Source organism: Diospyros lotus, chromosome 12, assembly GCF_014633365.1.
Source record: "Diospyros lotus cultivar Yz01 chromosome 12, ASM1463336v1, whole genome shotgun sequence".
Taxonomy (NCBI): domain Eukaryota; kingdom Viridiplantae; phylum Streptophyta; class Magnoliopsida; order Ericales; family Ebenaceae; genus Diospyros; species Diospyros lotus.
This window is the reverse complement of record NC_068349.1, coordinates 8,582,335-8,610,322: the sequence shown is the minus strand read 5'-3', so window position 1 is coordinate 8,610,322 and position 27,988 is coordinate 8,582,335. Positions and strand designations below refer to the sequence as shown.

The 27,988-nt window shown below is 36.2% G+C and overlaps 3 protein-coding genes across 3 annotated transcripts; 2 read left to right on the top strand and 1 right to left on the bottom strand.

Moving 5' to 3' along the window:
• Positions 1–5,281: 5,281 nt before the first annotated feature.
• Positions 5,282–20,677, top strand: LOC127786931 (probable ADP-ribosylation factor GTPase-activating protein AGD8). The gene is made up of 7 exons (XM_052314716.1): positions 5,282–5,476; positions 5,640–5,758; positions 10,527–10,956; positions 11,113–11,376; positions 19,323–19,445; positions 20,080–20,181; positions 20,424–20,677. Exons 1-7 carry the CDS (start codon positions 5,405–5,407, stop codon positions 20,529–20,531), a joined length of 1,218 nt encoding a protein of 405 aa, XP_052170676.1. The 5' UTR covers positions 5,282–5,404; the 3' UTR covers positions 20,532–20,677.
• Positions 20,678–20,980: 303 nt separating this feature from the next.
• LOC127786932 (uncharacterized) lies at positions 20,981–23,080 on the top strand. The gene is made up of 4 exons (XM_052314717.1): positions 20,981–21,797; positions 21,920–22,044; positions 22,215–22,312; positions 22,631–23,080. Exons 1-4 carry the CDS (start codon positions 21,533–21,535, stop codon positions 22,839–22,841), a joined length of 699 nt encoding a protein of 232 aa, XP_052170677.1. The 5' UTR covers positions 20,981–21,532; the 3' UTR covers positions 22,842–23,080.
• Positions 23,081–24,292: 1,212 nt separating this feature from the next.
• Positions 24,293–25,179, bottom strand: LOC127813928 (glycine-rich cell wall structural protein 1.8-like). The gene has a single exon (XM_052355068.1). It carries the CDS (start codon positions 25,130–25,132, stop codon positions 24,446–24,448), a length of 687 nt encoding a protein of 228 aa, XP_052211028.1. The 5' UTR covers positions 25,133–25,179; the 3' UTR covers positions 24,293–24,445.
• Between the last annotated feature and the right edge of the window lie 2,809 nt (positions 25,180–27,988).

Below are 27,988 nucleotides of genomic sequence, written 5' to 3'. Positions count from 1 at the left end.
TTGTATTATTTACTTGAATACAAGTGCTTATTTAGTCGAGTATACTTGATATTTACTCAAATATACTAAGATTTGTAATCGATTACTTATTATAGAGCTTATACTTACTTGATTATAAAAACTTAATAATTGATTAAAAATCCACTAATTTAACTTTATTACTCAATTAATATAGAATGGTACTTGATTGAAAACCTCAAGTTACTTAATTAGTATATATATTTTACTTGATTATTTTTATAATCTTTTTTAATCTTAATATACTGTTTTGGTCATTATTATTTACCATTTTTTTTATTTTTTTTTATCAAATCAAAACTTTAATAACTTAATAGATTATTCAACACATACTTTTATTTGTTTCAATCACTAAACTCGATTGGTAGGGTCGAATCTAGGGGAGGCTGGCACGAACTGCAGCCCTTCCTCAATCTGTACTACAGATTTGACCCATTTAAGTGAAGAAGAGCTGAAATGACCTATGAATCTGGAGCTAACCCTTCCTCAAATCCACCCCCGTGGATCAATGTATTTTTTATAGTGAAAATCGTGGCTGATTACTCACAACTTTCTTATTTTGTGGTCATGTTTTTTAATTTTGGTAATATAATAATGAAAATGTTACATAGAGATTAACAATGATGTGTTATTTATTATTTATTATTATATATTTAAATTAATTAGACACACAATATAATATATTTATACATGAGTGTTATGTTAAGTGTCACTCTTAAGCGTCTAATTAAATATAATAATAAGATATATTTATTATATCTTATCTTCAATATCTAAATAATTTTATTAATTAATTAAATAATTCAAAGTTCATTATATTTATCGTCAATCAATAAAATTATTTAAATGTTAAAAAAATACAATAATACACTTTATATAAAATAAAGTGTACTTATCATTACTTAATCATTGCCCTAATGTTAATAATAGTGTTAAATACAGAAAATTAATCTATTTTCCCGTGAACAATAATTATGTTATTTGAAATTGACATGATAACAGATTAAGAGATCTAGGACCCAATTGTGTCGGGGAGGGGGGGGGGGGGGGGGGGGGGGGGGGGGGAAAGAGGTTAATCACTAGTTAATAAATGTAGAATGTTTTGACGGGGGGAGGGGGGGGGGGGAAGAGGTTAAGTTTGTTATAATATATATTTTTATTGAAATATTTATACTTAAGGGTTAACAAAAGTGTAGATACATTTTCAAATAAAAGATAATTTAAAATGGTTTCCGATATCAAAAAGTTAATTATAAGGGATAAATTTGGATACTTAAAATTTCTCAATTTATCTGAATTTGGATACTTAAAAAGAATATTGATTATTTTGAAGTATATTTATATAATTATCTCTACAAAGTATCATAATGTACAATATTTTGAGTTTTGAGACTTAAACTTATTTTTAATTCGTCAAATAATTTTAAGAGAGTTTTTAACAGGGATGCAGTTGCATCCAGCACGTGAACTCGCCGGCAGTAACGCGTCCGCGGGTGTGGCGATGGCCAGCCACTCGTCACGTGAGGAGACGACAGCCGCCTCTTTAAAATATTCCTACAAAATTACCCATGGGAAATTGTCCTTGGCATTATTATTTACGCAGTTCCAGTCTTCCAGAACGGCGGCACAAAACGACAAGTTACTGACGTGCCCCGCGTATTCTTTTCCGCGACTATCCCGACCAGCACACCTGTCCTTTTTAGGCTCGGCCTCCAGCTCGGTGCTTCCCAGATGCTTCCCGTTCACATTTCCCCTCCAGCCTCTCGTTGTTTCCTCACACTTGCCCTCTCCATTCTTTAGATTAAAACTCGAAATTAAATATGTCCTAATAAAACCAACACGTTTAAAGAATTTTGACAAATTTCTTAATACCATAATGAATTCTTTGATTTCTTAAATTCAAATATATTTTCTCACACCCTTCTCTTTCTTGTCATAATGATAAATTCTTGACCACCTGGTAGACAAAAAAAAAAAAAAAAAGAGTGAAAAGTATCACTTTGGCAACTTAAGATTTGAGATTAAGAATTGGGATGTATGAAAATGAATTTATGAAAAATAAATTATATTTTTTTCAAAATTAAAAATTATTTGTAATTTTTAAATAAGACGTTCAAAGATATTTTAAAAATAAATAAAATTTAATAAGATTTGACACTATCAAATATAATATTTTTAAATATAATATAATATATTTTGCATCTACGTGATTTGAGAAGGAAAGCCGAAATATCAAATATGGAAGAATAGTGGAATGCGAATGTGACCCAATTTGCCCAATTGGAGGGACCCGACATGTTCACCAAAAACTTGACGCTTCAAAATTCAAATGATGACGCTTGGAGCTTGACGGCTGCATTCTTCGCATGCTAACCAACTGCATCAAATCACGATTAAATGAACCGAACCATTCCTTGAAAGCAAAATATAATTTAATATTATTATTATTGATCTCATCGATTGCGCGATACATAATGTGGCTTATTCTGTAATCAGACATATGTAGTTACCAATACGATTTGTTATAGTATTAATTTTTTTTTATTTTTAATTAATTCATATAAAAGGTAACATAATCTTTATGTAGCATTTTAAAAGAAATTTGATCTTATCTGGTGCTGTCAAAATAATTGACACGAGGGCATTATATATGCACATTTATGGGGGTAATATAAAAAAACTCATATATTATAAAATATATCTATCAAGCGCAGTAACATTAACCTGTCAGTTTGATGTAGTGCAAGCTGATATTTTTTTTTAGGTGCAAAAAACTATAAAATATTAAATGTTACTCTTCAGTACGCTTAATCCACGGGTTTATATCTTACTGACACCCCATTGATAATCTCATCAATACCCTCAATTAATTTGTGTCTTACTTATAAAAAGAAAAATTGTGAACCTTATAAATAAAATACTTAAATATTTGCAAGATGAAGACGAAGAAGAAAAGAAGAATCAATTTTACAACCTTCAGTTTGATAATATTCTCGAGATAACAACCTTTATCTGACCTGAAAAAAGGCTAATTGAATGAGAAAAACCTTAATGCAATTAAAATATTATGTCATTTTACTTTCGTTTTATATTTATTAAAAGTGATCAACTGTTATGCATTTACATAACAGAATATATTTAGACCTTAATATCATTGTCTTTCTTCTTTTATAAGTCACAAAGATTGAACCACTTACCTCTAGTGTGTAGCTTGGACCATACCAATCCAAATTGAGTCTGGCCCAATCCAGCTATATCTTGGCCCACGGCCCAACCTAGCTATATCTTGCCCCATGGCCCAACCTAGTTCGGTCACAACCCTATCTTGGCTCAACTCTGACTTGATTTCTGATTTTATGCCAATTTGCAATAGCATCATTGTAACTACATGTTCGGTATTTCCGCACTCGTTCAAAATTTTATTCTCATTAATGATATATCTTATCCTTATTAATGACGGATTTCATCCACATTAATGAAGGTTTCGTCAGTACCATATCATCATCAAGGAGTCTTGTTGACGTTGGATTTCTAGTTCCATTACCTTACAAATGCATTATACATGCATACAATAGGACATTTCATCCTCTTATATAAAATATCTCTCTCCAAGAGCCCAAATATGTTCTTTTGGCTTTACTAATATGTTGTTAATTTACTATTTTATTTACTTTAACATCATAGTGTTTGCTGGTACTAACTATCTTTTGAAATCCGTTCCCTATCATTATGAATTCATGTTCGACCACGCCCTTTTGGGCCGATTGGAAGGAACATAGCTTGTGCAAGCTATCCATGTGTCAACGTGATAATTATTAACTTGGTAGCTTGCGCAAGCTAACCATTTTGAACCTAACTGTATGTAATTCATTGCCGAGATGGGCTGTGGCGTGCGAAGGTCACCGTGGGAGAGAAGCAACAAGAACCAAACATAAAATAAAATAAAAAATAATTAATTTAAAATGATTAATTATGAAGCAACAAGAACCAAACATAAAATAAAATAAAAAATAATTAATTTAAAATTATTAATTATGCAAGGTATAAGGAAGCTTGATAGTTTTGGGTCATTTGAATAATTGAAGTAGAGATCGGGTCGAGGTCCCCCATGCGTCTAAAAATGGGGAGGCAGATAGCTACTGCACATGCATCCCACCGTATCAACATTGGACCACTCCAACTCCAACTCTAACTCTCTCATCTCAAATATAAATTGTTAAAATATAAATAAAAGGGTGGTATACTATACCATCAGCTCTTAGGCGAAAAATCCCATTCATATATAAGGTGGTTGGATATGCCATGTGGATGTGGGCATATATTTATCAACTAGTGTTAAACTGTAGAGAATATTTTTACCGTTGAAGAATGCATGCGTTATTGCTGCCACGGTTTTCTAATTCACATTTCACCATCCATGTCTTTATAAATTGCAAGTTTTATTAAATTTCAAACCACTAAACTATTTTTTTAAAAATAATTCTTATAAATTCAAATTTTTACAAACATAAAAAATGTTCACAATGAATGATGTCAGTCATATAGTAATTATGCACGAATTATTCAGGCGTGCAACAATAGTAAACATATAAGAGGAGGACATGAAAGGGTTGAAGCTTAGGCCCAGCCCAACCATTTCTTTCCTAATTGGGCTCTTTAAGACACCATATATGTGATGTCGATAACTCAAATATATATACATATATATATATATTCTAAAAGTGTTAGTTTAGAAATTCAATACTTGGTTGGTTAAGTGAAATTCAATACTGTGTTTGTACCATATTATTGGAAAATGTTTTATAGTCTAATAATCATGTTTTTCCATGTAAAATAAATATTATTTTTATTTTTAGATATATCAAAAAGTCTTCAATAAAATTTTAAAATAATATATTTAATCTACATACATAACAAAATGTAATTAACTTGTCACACCATGGCTAATTATTGACCTAATAACAAATATAACCAGCCATATATATAATAAATAAATATATATATTTAGGAAGAATATATATGGGGTTGTGTCTCTAATTATAACTGGGCCAAGAAAAACACAAAACCTAAAACGGGCTCTGGTCCAGCAACCGAGTGGGGTGTGCCACCTCACCATCCATCCATTCCCGTGCCACGTAGGACGCCCTATTCACGTCATTCAACAACTCGAAATGACACCAATGCCCTTCCCCTAGCTTATAACGTTTACGCCAAACACTTCAAGGGCACTTTCGGAACTAAACCCTAATAAAAGCTCTCAACATCCAAGAAACCGAAAGAGGAAAAGGGAACTAAAACGCACGATTTTGCGGTCTCTCTCTTGCTGGTTGTTTAATTCCAAAAACAAAACCTTTCCTCTTCTCGGAACGGACAAACTCTCTCTGTTATGGCCACCGCCGATGTCTTCTCCGACAAGAACGCAGTTTTCCGGAAGCTGAGAGCCAAGCCAGAGAACAAGGTTAATTCCCCCCCCCCCCCCCAACCCCCCCAGTTTTATGCGAAGAAATTCTGTGATTTTTTTGCGTGATTTTGATTGGTGATGTTGAGATCTGATTGAGATCTGGAGTCTGACGGCGAGATCTTGATTTATGTCTTGATTTGGGGCTTTTCTTTGGCTTCAGATGTGTTTTGATTGCAATGCGAAGAATCCAACCTGGGCGTCGGTTACGTACGGGATCTTCCTGTGCATCGATTGTTCGGCTGTTCATCGCAGCCTCGGTGTCCACATCAGCTTCGTCAGGTGATTCCAAATTGATACTGTATGTTTGTAATCTTGATATTTAGTACCGTGATTAGGGTTGTGAATTTCGCTCCGTCTTGTCTCTCTGCAATGGTCTTGGTTGATTTTTGGGTTTCCTAGCTTCTTCATGCTTATTGGTATTGCTCTGTTTTTGTATGTTGGTAATTTTTACAACATTGTTTTTGTGTGTCTATAGTATTAAGTTATTAACATTAATAATATTGTGAAAATTTAGATTTGCCCCCGACTTTTAAGAGGCTAGAATTATCATTCAAAATACTTTTTTATTCTGTCCATTTTACTACTCTCCCAACCAAGGAGAAAGTTTTTCATATTACATCCTATCTCCTCGAAAAAGGAGAATATTTTACATTTCATTCCACTCCATTTCATTCCATTCCATTACCAACTCCTCCCCCAAACCGTGCTTTAGGTTTGTCGGGGATCATAAAAAACATTTGATGGAAACAGAGGCATCGGTATTTATTTTTCAATTAAAAGAGAAAAGAAGATAAATTCAAAGGATGAAGACCCTGGATGTGATGGCAACTGGCATTTAGGTGATTCCTTCTCAGCAAGATCCTTGAGAGTTTTCTTTGAAGTGTTTTTTTAGCTTTGAAATCAACATGCAACTGTAGTTTATTAAGTTTCTGTTTTATCTTAAGACAAGATTCTTTTTTTATGATGTCTTAGTAGATGATATAGGCTATAGCAGTAGGCACACAAATTTAAGTAGTTGGATCATTCCATGCGTCTCCTTATTCATCTTTGTTTGTTTTTTCTTCTGCTTTCATTTTATTCTGTGCACATTCTCTCTCTTCTTTTCTGGGGTGAATGTGTTTGAGTGAGATAGGGGGTTAGAGCATGCTGTAGCTGTGTGAATTGCGTCAAAAAACGTGTTGCCCTGCCAATATGAGTTGGTAATGCCTATATGCTTCTCTTCTCCTGTCCCTAGAGGAGAAAGACATTTAGAAGATAAATCTTTTGTTTTTAATCCGCTATTTGATTTCAGGACATGTTTTTCTCTTCAGGGTTTGTGGAATGAGTGAGTTTTGGGCTTGGCAAGTGATGTACAATTCCTATTTGCTGGAATCATTTTGACATGGAATGAAAGGGGATAAAAATTGTAACGGCCTGCCTCCCAGAGCCCCCGCTAGCATAGAGGATCCGTGAGAGGGTCATTATTTAAATGATATCGACCAATGACACAACTACAACGCACTCACAACCCTTTTAGAAACCATAAATTTTTCTTTAATTATACATCTCATAATCGTCTTTACAAACCTTTCATCACTTGGGCCCACCTGAGCTTACATAACATGCCTCCATCTCACAAACATAAAGCATTACTTTCATCTAGACACACGACACCCAGGATCTAGGTTTGGGAGAGTTCTGCACTTGCTATCATGACATGACGATCTGGACCCAAACCCCGATGAACGTACTTGGAATGATGTAAAACAACATGAGTTGCGAGACTCAGCAAGCTCTAGAAAGAAAGGTTACGGGTTTAGGATAGGACTCTTCCCATGACACCCCATGCAATTCATGCCGATGCAATCACACCATGTCATGTTTCACATGTACCTTACTTTTCCATGCATAGCATAAAGTTAACTGCACATAAGGAACCAGGGGCCCACATAAGTCACACATTGGCACCCGGGTCCCACATACAAACCTGTTGTAGCCTAACATAGGCTACCATTTCATGATCCATAAAGACCCGTCTTCCTTACATGGTCGACTTTTTCTGATACTTGATACATCCTGACATGAGTCGGTACTCCCGACGCCTGGCACGGTACTCCCGTCCAGAATAACAATAATAATAAAATCGTGCAATGCAACACATAAGAAATGCAATGGCCGTTGTAGCATAAACGTGATGACAAGGCCCCCATAAACCAAGCATCAGGCCCTGGTACGCCTTACATAGGAATACACACATGCAACATGCTCTAAATGCATATGCTCGCCTAGGATACCCAAATTGGCTCTTAGACCAATCGGGTCATGCAAATGTTCATACGTCCCATCACACACAAAGCATGTCCCCACGTGAATGCAACCCAGCCTTTGTAGCATACACATCATGAAATGCACAAACCAAGGCGGGAATCTGGAGTACTGGCTCTTCTGGCCGTCTAGCACTTATCGTAACAATCGATGACTGACGTCCATACATCCAGCCATCAACTGCCACGATCCACGGTCGACAGTCAGTGGCTTTGTACCCATACCCTTAGACACACTTACTGACACCATTAACTTATAAACTTAACATTTCTTCAAAACTCTTTACGTACATAACCACATGACATCATGATACCATTCTCATTCTTCCTCATTCACAGAAAACTATCTCCACATACATAATAGACTCTTTTAACACATTCTCCTAATTCTGACCATAACCAATTTCTCTAAGAACCTAACCCCAATGGGTTCGGCATCATTACCAAGGAAAGCGGAGTAATACGAAGCTCCGTGACGGTTGAAATAAAAGACGCCATGACATCCTTACTTAGCTTATCCCATTTACAATAAACTCATTAATAAAATAAAAGTCATAAAATGGTTACTACGCGGATTATTACTATTTATGTGTAGAACCGAGTCACGGTGAGGGAGGGTTTAGAGTACAAGAAACCTCAAAGACTTTCACGGGAAATAAATAGCGCAAGGAAAGGGTTAGGAGCTTGCCTGAAAATGGTTGATTTCAGCCTCTCTTGTACTCCCGATGCAAAGTAAAACATTTCTTATCAAATGATACAACTGAGACTTAAATTAATTAATTCTAACTGTGTAAACTGTATAATCTAACCGTATAAAATCCATGATTTAAACATATAACACTTATATAAATTTTACCCACTTACCTGAATATTTTAAACACCAATTAATCACCAAAATCTCTTAATTTTCGTCACTTTTTCTTCCTTCCCAAGTGCTGCTCGCGAGCCCTTCATCTTCTCCCTTAATTTCTCTCTTCCTCTCTCTCATTTACTCTCTGTTTCTTGGCAACAAAAGTGGCCGGAATGGCCACTGGAATGCCCTTAAATTGCCTCCAATGCTTGCTGCCCAAGCTTTGCCTTATATATATCCACTTAAGTGGCTTTTAAGCCACAAATTGGAATGGCCAAGGATGAGCCACGCACACATACAAATATATATATATATTAACTAATTAGTTTAATTTAATTTAATTTGATTAACTCTTTTATTATTATTATTTTTATTATTATTATTATGGTTTAGATTATTATTGTTATTATTTTTATTATAGTTTATTTTATTATTTTCATAAATACATCCAATTAATTTAATTAATCATCTTAATTTCCTATTTTTCAAAATATCATAAATAAATATTTTCTCAAAAATCTCCAAATATTTTAAAATATCCTCAAACACCCAAATTAATTATTTTTACTTGTCTCCAAATTTTTGAGATGCTATAAAAATACTTTGTAGCTTTGACTAGATATAGGATGGAAATAGTAAACTTGTATTAGGATAGGGCATAAAGGGTGCCCCTAGTGTATTAGGCTTCCCATATTATGAGAATTGGGGAGGGTCGTTTCTATACACTACCTCATCCTTGCTTTGGCCAAATAATTAATGTAATTTGTTCTTGTACTTGTGAGGTTGAATTAATTGAACACATTTTAATAAATGTTTTGGAAGGATGTAGAGGATCAGTGCAAGTAATACCTTAAGGTCAGTACCAGGTAGAGATCATGGCATTGAGCAAATCAGATAGACAACTAGGACATGGATTTGTATACTGAATCAAGCTGGAGAGCCAATCTAATTTTTGTCCTCGTGAAGAGAGAGAGATGATGTCTAATGTGAAACATGTATCTAATATGTGTGCTAGAAATACTTTTTCTTAAATAAATGGTAGGTAGGCTAACATGTACAGACTGTATGAGTATCTAAAGAAAGTGATTTAACTATACTACATCAGTTAATTGTTTTAGATATAAGACAAAAACTTCAACTAACATGTAAGTGACTAAAAAGCCTCAACAGTTTTGTTGTGGAATTTGGAAGTAGTTAAAATGGAATTGTTTCGGATAAAAGTTTATTGAATAACATGTCAAACTTGAGGGACAAGACAAGTAAAATTGGACCAAGATGAGTGAGTATGCCAGAAAAAATGTGTAAAACGTTAGACTTATGGTATTGCAAGATATGCACTTTGAGAACTTTTAAATATTATGTAAATTGCGTGGGGATCTATTGTAATGTCTTGATGTTTATTTAAGAATATATTGAGTCTCAGTGATATATATATATATATATATTTTGTGTGTGTGTGTGTGTGTGTGTGTGGTTGTTGTTTCTATCTCAATTTATGAAATAGGCTAGAATTTTTTTTTGGTCATGATGAAATTTTTCTTTCTTCTTTTGTCAATATCTTGAAGAGCAAAGGATTCAAGCATTTAATTTGGTTATATTGTAGGATAAGTATCGCAAATAGATGTATTGAAGGCAGTTTAATGCTTGTATAGTTGAGCCATTCCATAGTGCACATATGCATAGAAGAACCCAAGAGAATGTGGATTATGTACCGGTGATTCTTGCATTGTTCACATAAAAGATTGTATTGGTGCGCATATGTATTTTTTTTTGGGGGGGGGGTCTGTGTTTTGTTTTGATGTTTGAATTCTCTTTTCATGCATTTCTTTTTTCAGTGGTTTTATTTGCTAATATTAGTGTTCCATATAAATCAAAAAGCTTGGTTCTATTGTAGGTCTACCAACTTAGACTCATGGACTCCAGAGCAGTTGAAGATGATGAGCTTCGGGGGCAACAACCGTGCTCAAGTCTTCTTCAAGCAGCATGGATGGACTGACGGAGGAAAGATTGAGGCCAAGTATACCTCTAGAGCTGCTGATTTATATCGGCAAATACTTGCAAAAGAAGTTGCTAAAAGTTCTGCAGAAGAGGTTGGTTTGCCATCGTTGCCATCTGCTTCTCAGTCAGCACATACTTCTAATGGACTTCCTGAAGTCAAGATTGGTGAACCTCCAAAAGAAATTTCCTCAGGAAAGCAAGAATCAACTGATGTCACTGCATCACCTAAAGCTTCTCATATTATTACAAGTTCTGTAAAGAAGCCTCTTGGTGCTAAGAGGACTGGAAAGTCTGGGGGTCTGGGTGCTCGAAAGCTTACTACCAAGGTGAATCCTTACTTTGCTTTAGACATAATTGCTGTTCCTTAGAAAATATTGTGTTGTGAAGTGAGTAGTTCTGTAGTTGTAACTTCTTATAAAATTCTATTCCTGAAGCTGGGTTTTACATAAATTGTCCAAATTAAACACTTCAATCTAATGCAGCCAAGTGAGAGTCTGTACGATCAGAAGCCTGAAGAACCACCGCCGGTTCAAGTTGCCACCTCAATTAATAGCACCCCCACTGCTGGTTCATCGCTTGCGTCCCGTTTTGAGTACATAGATAATTTCCAAGCTGCTCCAGTGAATTCTGGAAGCTTGCATGTGACAAGCCATGTAGCCCCACCAAAATCATCAAGTTTCTTTGCAGAATTTGGGATGGACAGTGGTTTCTCAAAGAAAACTAGCTCCAATTCATCTAAAGCTCAGGTAAGCCATATTACCCGGGCTTTCATTTCTGGTGATAGTAGAAATTAGGTTAGCATGATTATACAAATGTAGAAGCATTTTAAGGGTCTTGCTCCCACTTTTTGCTGGCTGAGTTTGGCATTCTCTCTAGATGAACGTTTAACTTTGTTGAATTTTCTGTTTGTAGCATTAACATGTGATTGGCGACTCCAATAGGTTTTTTCTGTATTGGGCTTGAATCATTATTTTTTCTTCCTATATAGGTTTGTTAATGGATTACATGCATTTCTGTTTTGGACTTAAATGATCCCTTCCCTTCTTCCTATGAAAGTTTGTTAGTTTTTGCTTTCTATTTTTTTATTTTCTTTCTATTTTATTATATTTTGTTGTTTCACCCTCTGGTTTTTGTTTTACAAAGGGAAACTGGATACTTGTTTCTTCTTGGTTTTTTAACCTGTTCTTTTCTTAACTTCTTTCTTTTGGCAACCCATGTGGAGGCTATAAATCAATGATATATTTTTACCAATCAACAATTTTCTTGGAATTTTCTACTGTTTTCTCTTGTTTAGTGAAACAAATTAGGGAGATTGATGCGGTCACCGATCAAGATTCGGCCCAAAGCCGACCTGACCTAAACTGGGCAGCCCGAAACAGTAGCGCCAGAACCGGAGCAGTAGCCCTAGAACAGTAACGAAACAGTATTTTAATACTTCATATGTTTTAGGATGTTAATTCTATTTCATGTTTGTTAGGGTTTTATTTCTATTAGGATTCTAGTTAGATTTTATTTACAAGTATTAGATGGATTAGTCAAACTCTATAAATATACTTAGAAACTAGGGGTTGTAATAAGTTTTATTATTCAATAAATTCTAGTAAACTAGTTCGATTTTTTCCAGCAAGCAGCTTCGGTTCTTGTGCTTAGTTGAGAGTCTATTTTTGGTCGTTGAAGTTTGTTCTCTTAAGGGTACTTGAAATAAGTTTCAAGGGTTTCTTTGTGTGTTTTCTTTACACGCGTTACACGTTACGTCAGGTGGTATCAGAACAGTTAATCAACCAATCAGACGGCCAACTTTAAAGGTAACGGTAGCAACCAGCCTCATGACGGTGATCAGGGGTTGTTTGCGGTTTAGAGAGCAATCGAAAAGCAACGGAAAATAACTCGTACCATCGAGCAACAATTGGAGCAAATCACAACTAATTGGGTGCCTTATTAGAAGTTGCTGATGAGAGGAACCTGAATAATGGGGTGAATCAAGCTGGAGTGAGAAGACCATCGATTAATCATGTCCTTGTTAATCTCAGAAGACCAATGATTGAAGATAGCTATAAAGAGGGTGATCTTGGTCGAGCAATAGCTAACCCTGGTGATAGAGGGGTTAGGAGGAATGCGCATCAGCACAATCATTGGGGCAACGATGAGTATAAACTAAAGGTTGATATTCCTACCTTTAGTGGAGATCTTGATAGTGAGGGTTCTTGGATTGGATCACTGAGGTTGATCGATTTTTCGAATACATGGAGATCCCAGATGAACGACAAGTCAAGTTAGTGACTTACAGATTGAAGGGCGGTGCTTTTGTTTGGTAGGAGCGATTGAGAGAGATGAGATTGAGGGAAGGCTGACACCCAGTTCAGACATGAAGACAAATGAAGCAACTATTAAGAGGTAGGTTTTTATCCCTTGATTATGAACAATACATGTTTGAAGCTTATCAAAGATGTGCACAGGGAATGAAGAGTGTGAATGAATATACCTCTGAGTTCCTGAGATTGGCGTAGAGAAACCAATTGTCAGAAAGTGACAATCAACAAGCAACTTGTTACTTGAATGGATTGAAGCCTGCTATTCGTGATAAAATTGGGGTTCAGATGGTTCTGAGTGTGCAAGAAGTAAGGAACTTAGCTTTAAAGGTTGAGTTAATGTTTAGTGAGAGAGCCCATAATGACAACTATTGCTGGCATAGTGGGAATGGAAATAAGCAAATAGCTTTTGATAGAGGCAAGTCGGTTCAGGGAGCACAACTCTCCAATCCACCTCATACAGTCAACCCTAATAAGGCTACAACGAGGGGAAACATTTGAGGTACTACTTGTAATATTCCAAAATCCCTTAATCCTTATGCAAAACCTATTCTTTTAAAGTGTTTTAAGTGCAATGAGGTTGGGCATCGATCTAGTGATTACCCAAGGAGGAAAACAATTAACATTATAGAAAGGGAAGAGGAAGATGTTGTTGAAGAGGAAGTATATTGTGGGCCTGATGGGGAGGATGACGAAGAAGAGTGTGGACATGGAGAGTATACCTGTGTAGTGAGGAAGTTAATGCTATTTTAAAAGAATGAATATACTACTCTATGGCATAAGCTTTTTCGCATGAGGTGTACAATGAAAGGAAAGATTTTTGAGCTAATTATTGATAGTGGAAGCCAGGAGAACATTTTAGGAAGTGATGTGGTGGAAAAGTTGCAACTAACCCCTGAAAAGCTTCCAAACCCTTACACGATCGAATGGATCAAAGAAGTTAGTGGCATACGTGTGGATGAATGCTGCAGTGTGCCTTTTTCTATTGGTAAGTACTCTGATGAAGTCTATTATGATATTGTTGATATGGATGCTTGCCATATTTTATTTGGGAGACCTTTACAATTTGATGTGGATGCTAAACACTCGGGTAGGAAGAACACATATTAGCTTGAGAAAGAGGGTGTGCAGTATACTTCGTTACCCATAATGGAAAAGAATCAAACCAAAGCTTCTAAAGTGGAGGGGCGGAATTTTCTTACCATTACACATAAGCACACTGAGTTTGTGAGAGAGTGTAGGGATACTCGAGAGGTTCACTTGTTTGTTGTCAAGAGGGAGAGTGTGAATGAGCCACTGAAGGTGAATCAAATTCTGAGGTATAGGGATTATCGAAGGAATTTCATGATGTGGTTCTTGAAGAGTTGCGTAATGAGCTACCCCCTATGAGGGATATTCAACACCACATTGACTTGATTCTTGGTGCTAGCTTGCCTAACCTACCACACTACAAGATGAATCTTGGGGAGAATGAGATTTTGCGTGAGCAAGTAGAGGAGTTGTTGAAAAAAGGATACATTTAGACTAGCATGAGTCCATCAACAAGATTATTATTGGGTACAAGTTTTCAATTTCTAGGCTCGACAACATGCTTAATCAACTTGATGAGGTTGTGATTTTTACCAAAATTGATCTCAGAAATGGTTATCATCAAATCAGAATTCGACCTGGAAATGAGTGGAAAACAACTTTCAAGACAAGAGATGGGTTGTTTGAGTGGTTAGTCATGCCCTTTGAACTAACCAATGCATCAAGCACTTTCATGAGATTAATGAATCAAGTACTACGTCCTTTCATTGATAAATTCGTTGTGGTGTATTTTGATATATAGTAACTCTATTGATGAGCACGTGGGGCATATTCGGGAGGTGTTGAGGGAAAACAAATTTTATGCTAATTTGAAGAAGTGTACTTTTATGAGTGAGAGCTTGTTGTTCTTGGGCTTTTTGTAAAGAGGGCATAAAGATAGATGAGGAAAAAGTGCGAGCTATTAGAGAGTGGCCAACCCCTAAAAATGTCAGTGGTGTGAGGAGTTTCATGGGTTAGCAACTTTCTATAGGCAATTTATCAAACACTTTAGTAGTATCATGGCTCTAATTACTGAGTGTTTAAAGAAAGAAAAGTTCTATTGGGATGAAGAACAAGAGCAGAGTTTCGCCTTGATAAAAGAGAAGTTATGTACCGCTCCTGTCTTAGCTTTGCCAAGCTTTGACAAATTGTTTGAGGTTGAATGTGATGCGAGTGGAGTGAGTATAGGTGCTGTATTGTCCTAAAAGAAGAGACCAATTGTATTTTTTAGTGAGAAGTTGTGTGAAGCCAGAAGAAAGTGGTCTACTTATAATAAGGAGTTTTATGCAGTGGTGAGGGCTCTTAAAACATGGAAACATTACCTGATTTTCAAAGAGTTTGTTCTTTACATAGATCACCAAGCTTTTAAGTACTTGAGTAGCCAAAGGCAACTGAGGAGTAATATGCATGCTAGGTGGTCTGCTTTTGTTGATAAATTTTCATATAAAATTGCACATAAGTTGGGATAGCATAGTCGAGTGGCGGACACTTTGAGTAGGCGTGTGGATTTGATCAAGACCCTTAGTGTTGAGATTGTTGGGTTTGAGTGCTTGAAAGAATTATATGCGACAAACGATGATTTCAAATACGTGGGAACAATGCATGTCTCAGCAATAGTTAGGAGATTTCTATATGCATGATGGGTTTCTCATGAAAGGAAATCAAGTGTACAACCCTTGCACATCTCTTTGTGAGAAAATTATTCGGGATTTGCATGGTGGTGGCTTAGCAAGGCATCTTGGCAGAGACAAGACTATTGAAGCTGTTATGGAAAGGTATTATTAGCCAAGAGCAGAAATGTTTCTATTATTGTGGCCAGTGTTATGTATGTCAAACTGTTAAGGGGCAATCTTCTAACGTCGGTCTCTACATGCCATTGCCTATTTTCAATGCTATTTGGGAAGATTTGTCTATGGACTTCATGTTGGGTCTACCGCGAACCCAACGAGGTATGGATTTTGTTTTTGTAGTGGTTGATAGGTTTTTCAAGATGACGCACTTTCTTCCATGCAAGAAGACGACAGATGCAGTAGCTATAGCCAAATTATTTTTCAAGGAAGTTGTTAGACTACATGGAGTTTTTAAAACTCTTATTTCGGATCGTGATACAAGGTTCTTGAGTCACTTCTAGATTACCTTGTGGAGGATGTTTAATTCATTTTTGAATTTCAGCAGCACAACGCATCTCTAGACTGATGGATAGATAGAGGTGGTGAATCGTACCTTGGGAAATTTGATTCGTAGTGTTTGCAAAGACAAGCCAAGATAATAGGACCTAGTCATAGCTCAAGCGGAATTTGCATACAACAACTCTATGCATGGTTCAACTGGAAGATCACCATTTTCCATTGTATACATGAAAGTTCCTAATCATGCATTGCATTTGGTAAAGTTGCCAAAGGTACCAGGTTTCAGTGTTGCAGCTAGTGACTTAGCTGATCAAGTTCAAGTGGTTCAAGAAGATGTAAAGCAAAAGTTGCACAAGGCGAATAAGAAGTACAAGGCGACAACTGACAAACATAAGAAGCACAAGATATTTGAGGTTGGAGATGAAGTCATGATATTCTTGAAGAAGGAACAGATTCCAGCAGGAAAGTAAAACAAACTCAAGCCAAAGAAGTATGATCCTTGCAAGATTACAAAGAAGATCAATGATAATGCTTATGTTGTGGATTTGCCTAATCATATGGATATTTTCAAAATCTTTAATATTGTTGATCTTTCTTTGTATTTGCTGGATGTTGAATTGTTGTACCCAGATTATAATTCGAGGATGAATTCTTCTCAAGTAGAGGTGAATGATGCGGTCACCAATCAAGATCCGGCCCAAGGCTAACCTGACCCAAATTAGGCAGCCCGAAACAGTAGCGCCAAAATCGGAACAGTAGCGGAACAGTAGTGAAATAATATTTTATTACTTTATATGTTTTAAGATATTAATTCTATTTTATATTTATTAGGGTTTTATTTCTATTAGGATTCTAGTTGGACTTTATTTACAAGTATTAAATGGATTAGCCAAACTCTATAAATATATCTAGAAGCTAAGGGTTGTAATCAGTTTTATTATTCAATAAATTCCAGCAAAATAGTTCAATTTTTTCTAGCAAACAGCTTCGGTTCTTTCACCTAGTTGAGAGTCCATCTTTGGTCGTTAAAGTTTGTTCTCTCAAGAGTACTTCGAACTTATTGTTTCAAGGGTTTTTTTAACATACATGTTACACACTGCGTCAAAGATAGTGTTGTAAAACCTCTTCTATGCATTTGTCTAACCAATTCCTTTTCTCTCTGGGCCTTTGATTGAAGAGAATCTATTGCTTTATAAGTTTATATGTTTTTGTTTTAGGACTGTTGCTCCATTACAAAGTCAGATTTTGCATCCACTCATTAATTGCTACAAAATTGGAGTTGAGGGTGGAAATGCTCTCCTGCCAATTCTATTGAAGTTTGAACAAAATTGTCACTTCTCACCCGTACTACAAGTCAACAAGATATCAACCAAAATTGTTTTGTTATCATCTGGTGCTTACTTTTTGTAGGTTCACTGTTTGATTTCTGATTATTTGGAATGTCCATGGGTCAAGTTGGGGTGGGGTTTGAGGTGGACCTAGAACTGAATCGATCTGTGATTGGTTTTACTTCCTTTATGATCTAGGACCAAAGAAAAACCAGAATAACATGGTTCGGTTTCATTCAATTCTTGGTTTTTAATGGGTTCAGTTCTGTGTTGGGTCCAACCCCTGCTTTCTAAATAATTTATTCCAAAGCGTTATCAAAAATAAAATCGTAGCTGAGTATGATCTATAATCACATATAGGTTCAAGGCTCAACCAAGGGTGCCTCGCTTTGAGGTTTAAGGCTCCTTTTGTGCCTAAGTCAATACTTTTTTTTTTTTGATGGACTTGTTAAAATCTAACCAGTAATAACCCCAAAAGAAGAATTAAAATGATTTTGAGAAATTATTAGAAAAACCTGTTAGCTCTCCAACATAAAATCTGAACATTAAAACAAAATCTCTCATGTAAATAGCTATTCAACATAAAACCCTAAACCTTAAAGTGAGAAAGGAGAAAGGATTGAAAGAGATCCAGTAGGAGATTTAATCTCAGTACTAAACTTGTTGCCGCAAATTTGAGGTTTTTTTCTTGTCTTTTCTTTTTTATTTCCAGAAGGTTTTAGGTTGATTATCATTGTAGAATCTGTTTTTTTGTCAATGTGAAAGCACAATTGCATAAATCTTTTTTTTAATTTTTATTTTAATGAGGATTAAGAAATGAGTGTACTTTTAACTTTCAAAGATTTGAAGCAATGCTTCATGTTGATGTTTTCTTATGTTAGGATAATTAATAAGAAATATTACTTGTGATTCGTTATGTTTGCAAATTGTATGTCATTTTACTTGCATGTCATTTTATGAATTTGTCTTGTATTGAAACATGAATTTGAAATAATGTTTTACGATGATGTTTTAGACTTCTAGTAACTATTTGATAGAACATTAGTTGTTATTAACTTATTATAGTGTTTGAAATAATATTGGCTGTTACTATAGTAATATAATGTTGGTAATTTGTTATTTATGATTTTATAAATTTGCATTTACCTTTTTATGGTGTATACTGAAAATAATTATGTATAACTATTTTTATACATTTTTAATGAAAGTGTGCCTTACATCCGAAAGGTTTGTGCCTAGGCTCCAAGGATGTTTGTGCCTTACTGGGCTTTGAGCCTTTGACAACTATGATTTCCAGTACAAGCTTAAAAGAAAGATCTTAACCTAGCACCAAAAAAAAAAAAAAGATCTTAATATTCTAAAATTTGAAGAACTAAAATTCTACCAGCCAAAAAAGTTTGAATAATAGTCAACCACCAACTACTGTGCAGATTTGGTTTCTGGTCTGTCTGGGTCCCAAAAAAAAAAAAAGAAAAAGAAATTGATTAACCTGAGAAACCTAATCAGAAGTCATTGTTTGCCTATTTTTAGATACATTTGATGGTGTTATGTGTGGGGCTCCTGATGGATCTTCATTTTTGACCTGTCATGGCAACATCATATGTTTAGCTCTGAGGTTGAATTTGATGGAGAAAATGTATAGCTCTCTCTCTATTCCTATATAGTCGTGGTTAACATTTGTCCCATCTTACCATTATAAAGTTTTAGAATACCATACCACTTTTATTTCAAATTTTGCAAGGTGAATGTGACAAGGGGACTTTTATTTCAGTACATTTGATCCAATCTGCTTTTGTCTGTTTTTTTGCTTTTTTGGTGTCTGTTTCTATTTTCAAATCCTTGCATTTTACACGATCAGATTGAGGAAACAGATGAAGCAAGGAAGAAGTTTTCAAATGCAAAGTCTATCTCATCAGCACAATACTTTGGGGATCAGAACAAAGCTTCTATGGAGTCTCAAGTTTCACTGCAGAAGTTCTCGGTATCTTCCCTTATTCTTGTACCGGATAATTCTAAAAATAATGAAATTTGGCCCTTTCTTTGTATTTATTGATATTTTTTTCCCTTTGAAATAAGTATACTCTAGATTGTTAAATTTGTAATCTTGTTGTATAAATGATGCATTATAAGTTGCATCATATGGTATGTCGGCTCTTTTCAATCTGATGTATACTGAGATATAGGATAGTTTAAGCACACAACTTGAACAAGTATTCCGTGGCTCAATGAGTGTCTTTCAGACAATGTTTTGTCGTTCCTTGGGTAAAAAGAATAGGGCATCAAAGTTTTGAATGGTTTGGTGTTTAAATTCTGAACTGGGATCAACTTTCAATTGTTGCCGAGCGGCTGGGATAATCAATGTCATTATGGGAGCAACTGTTTACTCTCTGTCTCTGTCCATATATATGCCTTCCCCTTCTATCTGGTCTGATGGATACTATTGAAAAACACAAATCAATAAATGCTTAAATTACATTAACTAACTTATTGAGGCATATCTAGCAATTTTACATTTTGCGATCTTATTGTTGTTGCTTTTGAATTCTGTTATAATTAGCTCTACTTAATTACTGACTCATGCCCAACTTAGTGAATTTAATTGTTCTCCCTTATAGGGTTCAACAGCCATCTCTAGTGCAGATCTCTTTGGCAATGATAGAGATGATTCTTCACTAGATCTCAGTGCAAGTGACCTCATTAACCGGTTATCTTTCCAGGTTTGCCTTGCAACTTTTCATTTGTCTTGTGAAAAATGTAGATGGAAGATAAAAAAAAAAAAATCATTTTGAAGGTCTTACAAGGGATTTCTTTTTAGATTTTCACATTCTAGTGTGTTCCTTCCTTTTTCTTTTTCTTTTTTTCCAAGTAAAAAGTATACCTGTATTTCTTCTATTCATGATAAGCATCAGCTACCGCAGTGATGCAATCTGAATTAGATTTTTATTGCTTGGGTTGGCAGGCACAACAGGACCTCTCCTCTCTGAAGAATATAGCAGGAGAGACTGGGAAGAAGCTAAGTTCCCTGGCTTCCACCTTAATGACTGACCTCCAGGACAGAATCCTTTAATTGGTGCTCGTTTTTTGTGTTTCAAAATTTATCAGAAGAGTCACAATAGCAACAAGCGATATTGTTTTATCTAGTGGATGTAAAGTGTTACGGAAAATTCATTAAAGCGACGAGAAAATTATCAAAGCTTGGCGGGCTTATAATTAGTTGCTGCTGTTACGTTTATATATATATATATATATATGCCGTGCCAGAGGAATTTGTTTCAGTACCGATTTATGTATACTCTTTACTTTTAAGCAGAGTTTGATGTGTGAACCGTTTAGTGATGTCGCAGTGAAAATTGGAAGCTTTGGGTTTGAATTACATTTTTATGCTGTGGCATTGTGCAAGAAAGAAGGGATTGGTCCAGATGAGTTGGAAGTAATTTAGTTTAACAAAATCAAAATCTGAACACCAATGATTAAAAAAATGTAGACATCTTTTCGCTGAAAATAATTGCTATTAATGAAGTATAATCTGCTCTTCATTAATGTTCACGCTTGAGAGGTTAAGTTCTTAATCTTACGCGCATGACATGGCAGCGAGGATTTTATAAGCTTTGCAGAAGAAAAAGAGTTTGCTCTTTCTAAAATGTTAACCCAAATTAAGCATGTGAAAAGGGCCTTTTATATATGTATATAGATATATATGGTTACCAGCTCCTTGGGAAAAAACGGAAGATTTGTTTTTAATGGCTTTGCTAGATCAGAATTTGGAATAAAAACAATTAAAAGCATCTTAAATCAAGATAGTTAAATCAACCAATCTCAAAATCCAAAGTCGTATAGCTTGTCATTATCGTACTTTGTTCCGCCTAGCATTGTTAAGATAGAAAGCATCCTAAGTACCCCCCACATATTCATGGTTGTATATCAAGGCCTTGTTTTGTTTCTTTCATTAACACCAAAACCCTCCATCCCATATAAGCACAAAGGGCTCTTCCAGCAACGCCCTTCCTCTCCTCAATCTCTTTACATCTGCATAACCAACCATAATCAAAAGGGAATTTAATCCCTTCAATGGCTGCTGCTGCTATCATCATAGAAGAAGAAGCCTACGCGGCCAAGAGAAGGCACCTCTCAGCCGGGAAGAGATCGCTGGCACAAGACCTGATCGCTTGCGAGTCATCAGGCTCATCAGACGCGCCAACTCAGGTGGTGATCGTCATGGATGGATTGAAGGAGTTCTCGATGGAGCCACTCGAATGGGTCCTCAAGCACATCGCCCTCGAGGCTTATTGCACCGTCACCCTACTTGGTGTCATGCCTTGGCTTAACATTCCACGTAAGTGTAATTAAATTCTTGTTTTTGCCAAAGAAGAAGAAGTACTCCTCATGTTAAATAAGATTTTGGTTGTGATTAATTAATGGTTACTTTGTTGGTGTACCGACTACATGTTTGATCAGTCTCTTCCAAGACATGGTCGGAGATTTGGGCTGTAGATCCTGAAGATTTGTTAATCATGAAAGAGAGAACCGATGCCAAGTATCATAGAGTTCTAACCCTAACGGAGATTTGCCACCAATATGGGGTAATTCATGCATTATTATCTCCACGCCTTCATTTCCTACTAATTTTTCCATGGAAGATGTAACATGCATGCATATAGGATATAGTGCAGCTGTAGTAGCTTAATTAGTTCAACATTGATCGCATCTAATCTAATCTAATCTAATCAATTCGGCCTAATATCTTTGGTAGGTCAAACTGCAAATCCGGTCTCAAATGGGGTACCCTCTACAACAAGTAGTAGTTGACAGAATCATAGACCTTGATGCAACTCTTGTAGTTTTTGATAGGTAAAATCCCCACAAGATAGAGACTCTCTCATCTATCTCTTATATTTCTGCATTGTCATTTGTCTTTTTGGTTACTCTAAGACTGCTCTTAAACCTTTTTTTTTAACAATATTTTTCAAAATATAGTTTCTCATCCAAAAATGAAAATTATATGAAAATAATGATTCTTTTCCTCAAAATTTTCAGTTCTGAAATAATTAAAAATGAAGAGAGAGAAACTCTAAACCGCAATCAAGTGGGTCATTTATATAGATAGTCTTGCAAATATAAACTAAACTATATGTTTGGATATGTGAATAAATATGTGTATATATATAGGCATCAGCAGAAGTATAGAGAATACTATGCAAAGAAACTTCCATGCAACATGGTCATGATAAATGATGAAGGAGAGGTTGATATGATCCAAGGCCAGCCCCTTATCAACAATATGGAGGTGCCTCCTGCTGGGTCCCCAGCTTCAAGTGCACCTACTCCTAAGCTGATTGTTGCCGACCATTTGAAGAGAATTTTCAAGCAGAAAGATTAATCAGGCCAACAAGATTTGAAGCAAGCCTCAGAATTTGATATTATATAAATCTCTCTCTCTCTATATAGTCTTGAGTTCCTGGGTATAAATTATAAAGGATTCGCACAAATAAAGCTAGCTGGCCTGTTATTTCTTTGGAGTGTTTAGAAAGGGACCGGATGCTTTTGTATTTCCTAGTCAATGCAGTACTCGATTATCAACTTCTCTGTAAATTGAGTAATATCCCAAACAGTTCGTGTTAAAAGTAATAGCATACTATCTGCTTTTTAAGAATTGTGTATGCTTTAACTATGGTTATCTTGGAGATTTCACCAGATGCATTCAACTTGTTATGGCCCCAAATCATTGTTAATTTTTAAATATAAAAGGGTTTAAGGGAATAATGCCAAAGGGTGCTAGATTAATACACCTAAAAGTGTAACTTTGTGATTAGATGTAAGTAAAAAGACACAAATATCTTGAAAAGATTATCGACAATACAAAATAAACTGCCCCCCTCTGTAGAAAAATACTTTTTGAATGCTTTCGTATAATTTTCACCTACATTTGGCATGTAAAGAATACTTTTTGAATGCATTAGTATTACCAATTACATATGTAGAAAAATTTCCGGCTAGAATTTATATTTTTAGTTAAAGAAGTTGAAGAAGCGCATGCAAATTAAAGCAAAAGGGTAAAGGTCGGAATATCCCCCACAAACTATCAATGAATAATATGGTCCTTAGTACTCAAAAGTCTTCATATATAGTACTCCCATTTCCAGTAGTGTGCCTTCGCTGTATTCCACACATCACAAGCTATAAATAGCTAAACTGCCCCCCTCTGGCTTATCAACATAATTTTAAAGATTAATGATTGATAAAATAAATAAAAAATTGAGACAAAGGAGTTTGAGCTAGCCACATATAACTAAGACTTGAGATTTACACAAAAAAGATTATATAACTAAACTGTATATCAAAAGACCAATCATCTTCTACTTGCTAGTGTATTATTATACCATCAATCGATGTGTGTGAGGCAATTGAAACCATTTTTAATGTGCTTCCTTCAATAAGTGCGTAGAAGCGCTTTAATCAACTCGATCGGGATATGTATACCGTGATCATCAAAAGCTTCATATACTGTGGGTGGAGATGAAGATCAATCCACCACCACACGTAATTTTGAGAATCATAACATCTCACATGCAGGGGCTTATTGGTTGATAGTGACAAAAATTAATATTGCTTATTCTTTCCACACGCGCGCGCGCACACATATATAATAATCATAATCCAATTTATCCTTATCATAATCCACAATTAATTAGTCGATAGGCAATAGGCATGGCTATATATATATATATATATATCCACCAGAGCATGAGGGCCTGAGCTTCTTGCACCATTATATATATTATGAGCATTCACGCACGTAAATTAATTAAAAAACGAGAAGTACTTCTGTAGTTTAATTTGGCAATTAGTAACACTTTTTGACATAAATAATCTTATACATATAGGCGTCCCTGCATCTTGAGTTTCACGCGATACATTATCTTTTATTTGTCCATATTGCAAACTGGCGACTAATTAGAATACGAGGAGGAGGCGTGATCTCTCTCAAGGGATGTAGCCGCCATGGCCACCGCCTTCTCCACCTCCGCTGCCACCTCCATACCCGCCGTGTGCACCTCCACCACCTCCACCGCCAGACCCCCCACCGCCACCGCCGCCACCCGCATGTCCTCCCCCAAATCCACCACCCTCTCCGCTTCCTCCACCACTACCATATCCACTGCCACCTGATCCTCCTCCTCCTCCACCGCCGCCGCCCCCACCTCCACCCCCACCGCCTCCACCAGAGCCACCCTCACCGTATCCACCACCCTTGCCTGCTCCTTCCCCATAACCACCCCCTTGTGCTCCACCACCACCCCCGGCTCCACCGCCGCCCCCACTTCCGCCGCCCCCTCCGCCGGCGTTCCCACCTCCATGTTCGGCTCCACCACCATAGCCGACACCAGCTCCTTCACCACTCCCACTTCCAAACCCAGCACCATGCTCCCCTCCGGCGCCATATCCTCCTCCACCTCCGCCTCCACTTCCTCCACCACCACCGTTGGCAACAGAACCACGTTCACCTACACCTCTGTAGCCGGCATCGCCGCCATAGCCGACGGTAACGCCTGACCCCAGAGAGTAGCCAAGGCCTCCTTCAAGGGTGAGGAGGGCTCTAGTTGCAGCGCAAATCCCTAAACCTATCAAAGCAAAGAAAAGAAAAGCGAGAACTTTGTGGGTAGCCATCATTGGGAGTGTGTTTAAAACCCAGAAAACATATGAGTCTGAAGGGAATGAAATGGTGGGTATTTATAGGCATGCGGAGGGGTCCAAAAGCGCGTATTTGCAGGGAAACTGGTTGGAGTCCCCACATATGTCAGTGGTGGTCTTTCTCACGCTCACACTCACACTCTTAGAGACCCACTTAGTGTGGTTTTCCTGTCGCCCACAACCACTCATCGTGTTAGATATGTGCATATAAACCAGTAGATTGAAGCCTAATCTGTGCGTAGACGTAAGCCCTCTCCTTCTCTTACGTACTGTAATTGTATGGATATTGTAGGTTTTAATCAACCTACTATCTCGGCCAAACACATATCAAGCTCAGTAAACAGAAAATAAAAAGTTCCAAATCACAACTCACACGCATAAACAAAAACACGGCGATATACGTGCTTGGATCAATAGATCCTACTAACGGTAGAAACTCTGCCTCTAGTCAATCCACTGGATCTCAAATTTACAATTGGTTACAAGATACCAAACGAAAGTAAAACAATATTGCAAAATACAACTGAAACAGAAACAAAAAACAAGAACAAGAGTAGATCTGTTCTATACTGATTTCATGATCAAGGCTAAGAATCTGTTCTTTTAGTCAACTAATCTCTCACGCCTCATGCGTTTAAAACAATATATATAGGGATTAAGCAATAAAGTCACTTACCACAAGATCTTATCATGGAAACAACCAACCAATCGATCGAAAACAGAAATCAGAACGAAGGATTCACAGGATGTGTCTTGCTTTAAGAAATCGCCGACTAGGGTTTCAGAGAGAAAGCACGAGAGAAAATATCAGAATGATCTAGAGATTAGGGCATTAGATTGACTTTATATAGCAGCGCCAATTGAACCAAGGAATGGGCTGGGCCAGCAATGAAAAAAATGCAACACGAGAAATAGATATGGGCTCAACCCATAATAAAACTCAGTAGCCCATAGCAACATAACATGCATAATAATTAACAGCATATAATAGCAATTAATATGAATAACAATTACATTCAAAAGAATATAATATGCATCTCAAGATCATATAACAACATGTCATCATTTTGATAAAATCAAAGAATGCAAATAAGAATTTATTTAAACAATTTTGAATCACATAAAATCAACAGATATACACAACAGTTGAAACTCCATGCAATTTTTGCTTGTTGGGCGATAAGCAAAAATTAATTGTGCTAATTAAACATCAATCATGTGCTATAAATTAAAGATGAATAATAAACATGTATGAATACGAACACAAAATTTCACGTAGAAAAGTCTTAGTGTAAAGAGAAAAATCACAAGTAAAACTCCGAATCAGATTCCCTATTAAAAGAATCAAGTATAATCAAGTCCCATATCCAATATTCAAACTCAATATCATTAATAATGGAGAATATAAATAATCACTTCCCCAGCAAATCCTTACAACTCTCTATGGTTATAATCCAAAACTAGAGAAAAATTCATTCCAAATAGCTTCAAGCTTGTACCTGATGTTTTTACTTCAATCTTGTGAATTTGTTGCCATTGTTCCTATTAAGAAGTGATGTCTCAAAATTGATTAAGATAGTCGATAGTTGGTTTGGCAACTGTCAATCATTGGGTAGAGCCAATCAACAAATAGAAGTGATATGTCAATTGGCAGAATTAGCTTGGCCGTTACAGACTGCAAGTCTAACGGCCAAACCAACTGGTCCGTTTCTATCCATTATATTCAACCTAGTTATTAACGAATGTCATATAAATAGAGATCAAAAGAGGGATGAATCAATATGAAGAAGCTACTATATTCAATTTTCTCTAAGTGTTGAGTGCTAGGATAGAGAGAAAAGATTGAGGGCTATGAGTGCTGGGATTGCTCGAGTAAGAGCTTGTACTCTGTTATGTTCTTGTGAGATATTGTAAGCTTTCTTGTAATTCTGTAAGGTTCAATCATTATTGAGTGGATTGACTAAGAGGCGAAACCTCTACTGTGAGTAGGATTCTTTTGCAGATCTGAACATGTACATCTCGTGTCATTTTCTTTTTATATCTTTCTATTCTTGGTTTTGTTTTTGTGGTTTGTTTGTATTTTTCAATGCCTGGTGTAAGACCCCAGATTTTTCGTGCGTTAAATAACTTAGGATTTCAAGAATATATATATTTTTTTCACAAACACATAACATAAATCATTCATCGACAATCCCATTGTACCTTCTCAGCATACTAAACTAAGAATAAATAAGCTAAGACAGGTATTAACATCACATAAATGTAGAAGCTAGATCAAAATCTCAAACGATACATAACCAAAACCATTTATTCATAACATGAAAGTCGTACCATCGTTTAACATGACATTAAAAATAAAATACATCATAAACCCAAAAGACATACTACGAACCATCTACAAATAAACATTACTCCTCGGTAATTCCTTTTCCTTTACCACCGCTGCCTTCACTTGGAACATTTGAATATTCTAGGAATAAAGTCCAAATAAGATGTTGAATTATCTAAGAGAGAGTTCAAAACAATTTCATGAATGTATGCAAGACATGAAACAAAACTGACATATCCTCGACATGTCCCAGCCCAAGAGAATCCCACATAGCACTTAACTCTAATCAGAAAAAATACAATCTCTCTAAAGATAATAGAAACACAACCACATCGACACATTAGCACAACATAGTACTAGCTTAAGAGAGCAACATCAACGTCTCTTCCTGACACAACGAAAAACCATCGTTACCACTTCCGACACGGAATGATCAACATTAATTTAGGTACCCGGGAAATCACCCCCACAATCATGTCAAGGATCACGTTTCCACTCAAAAGTAT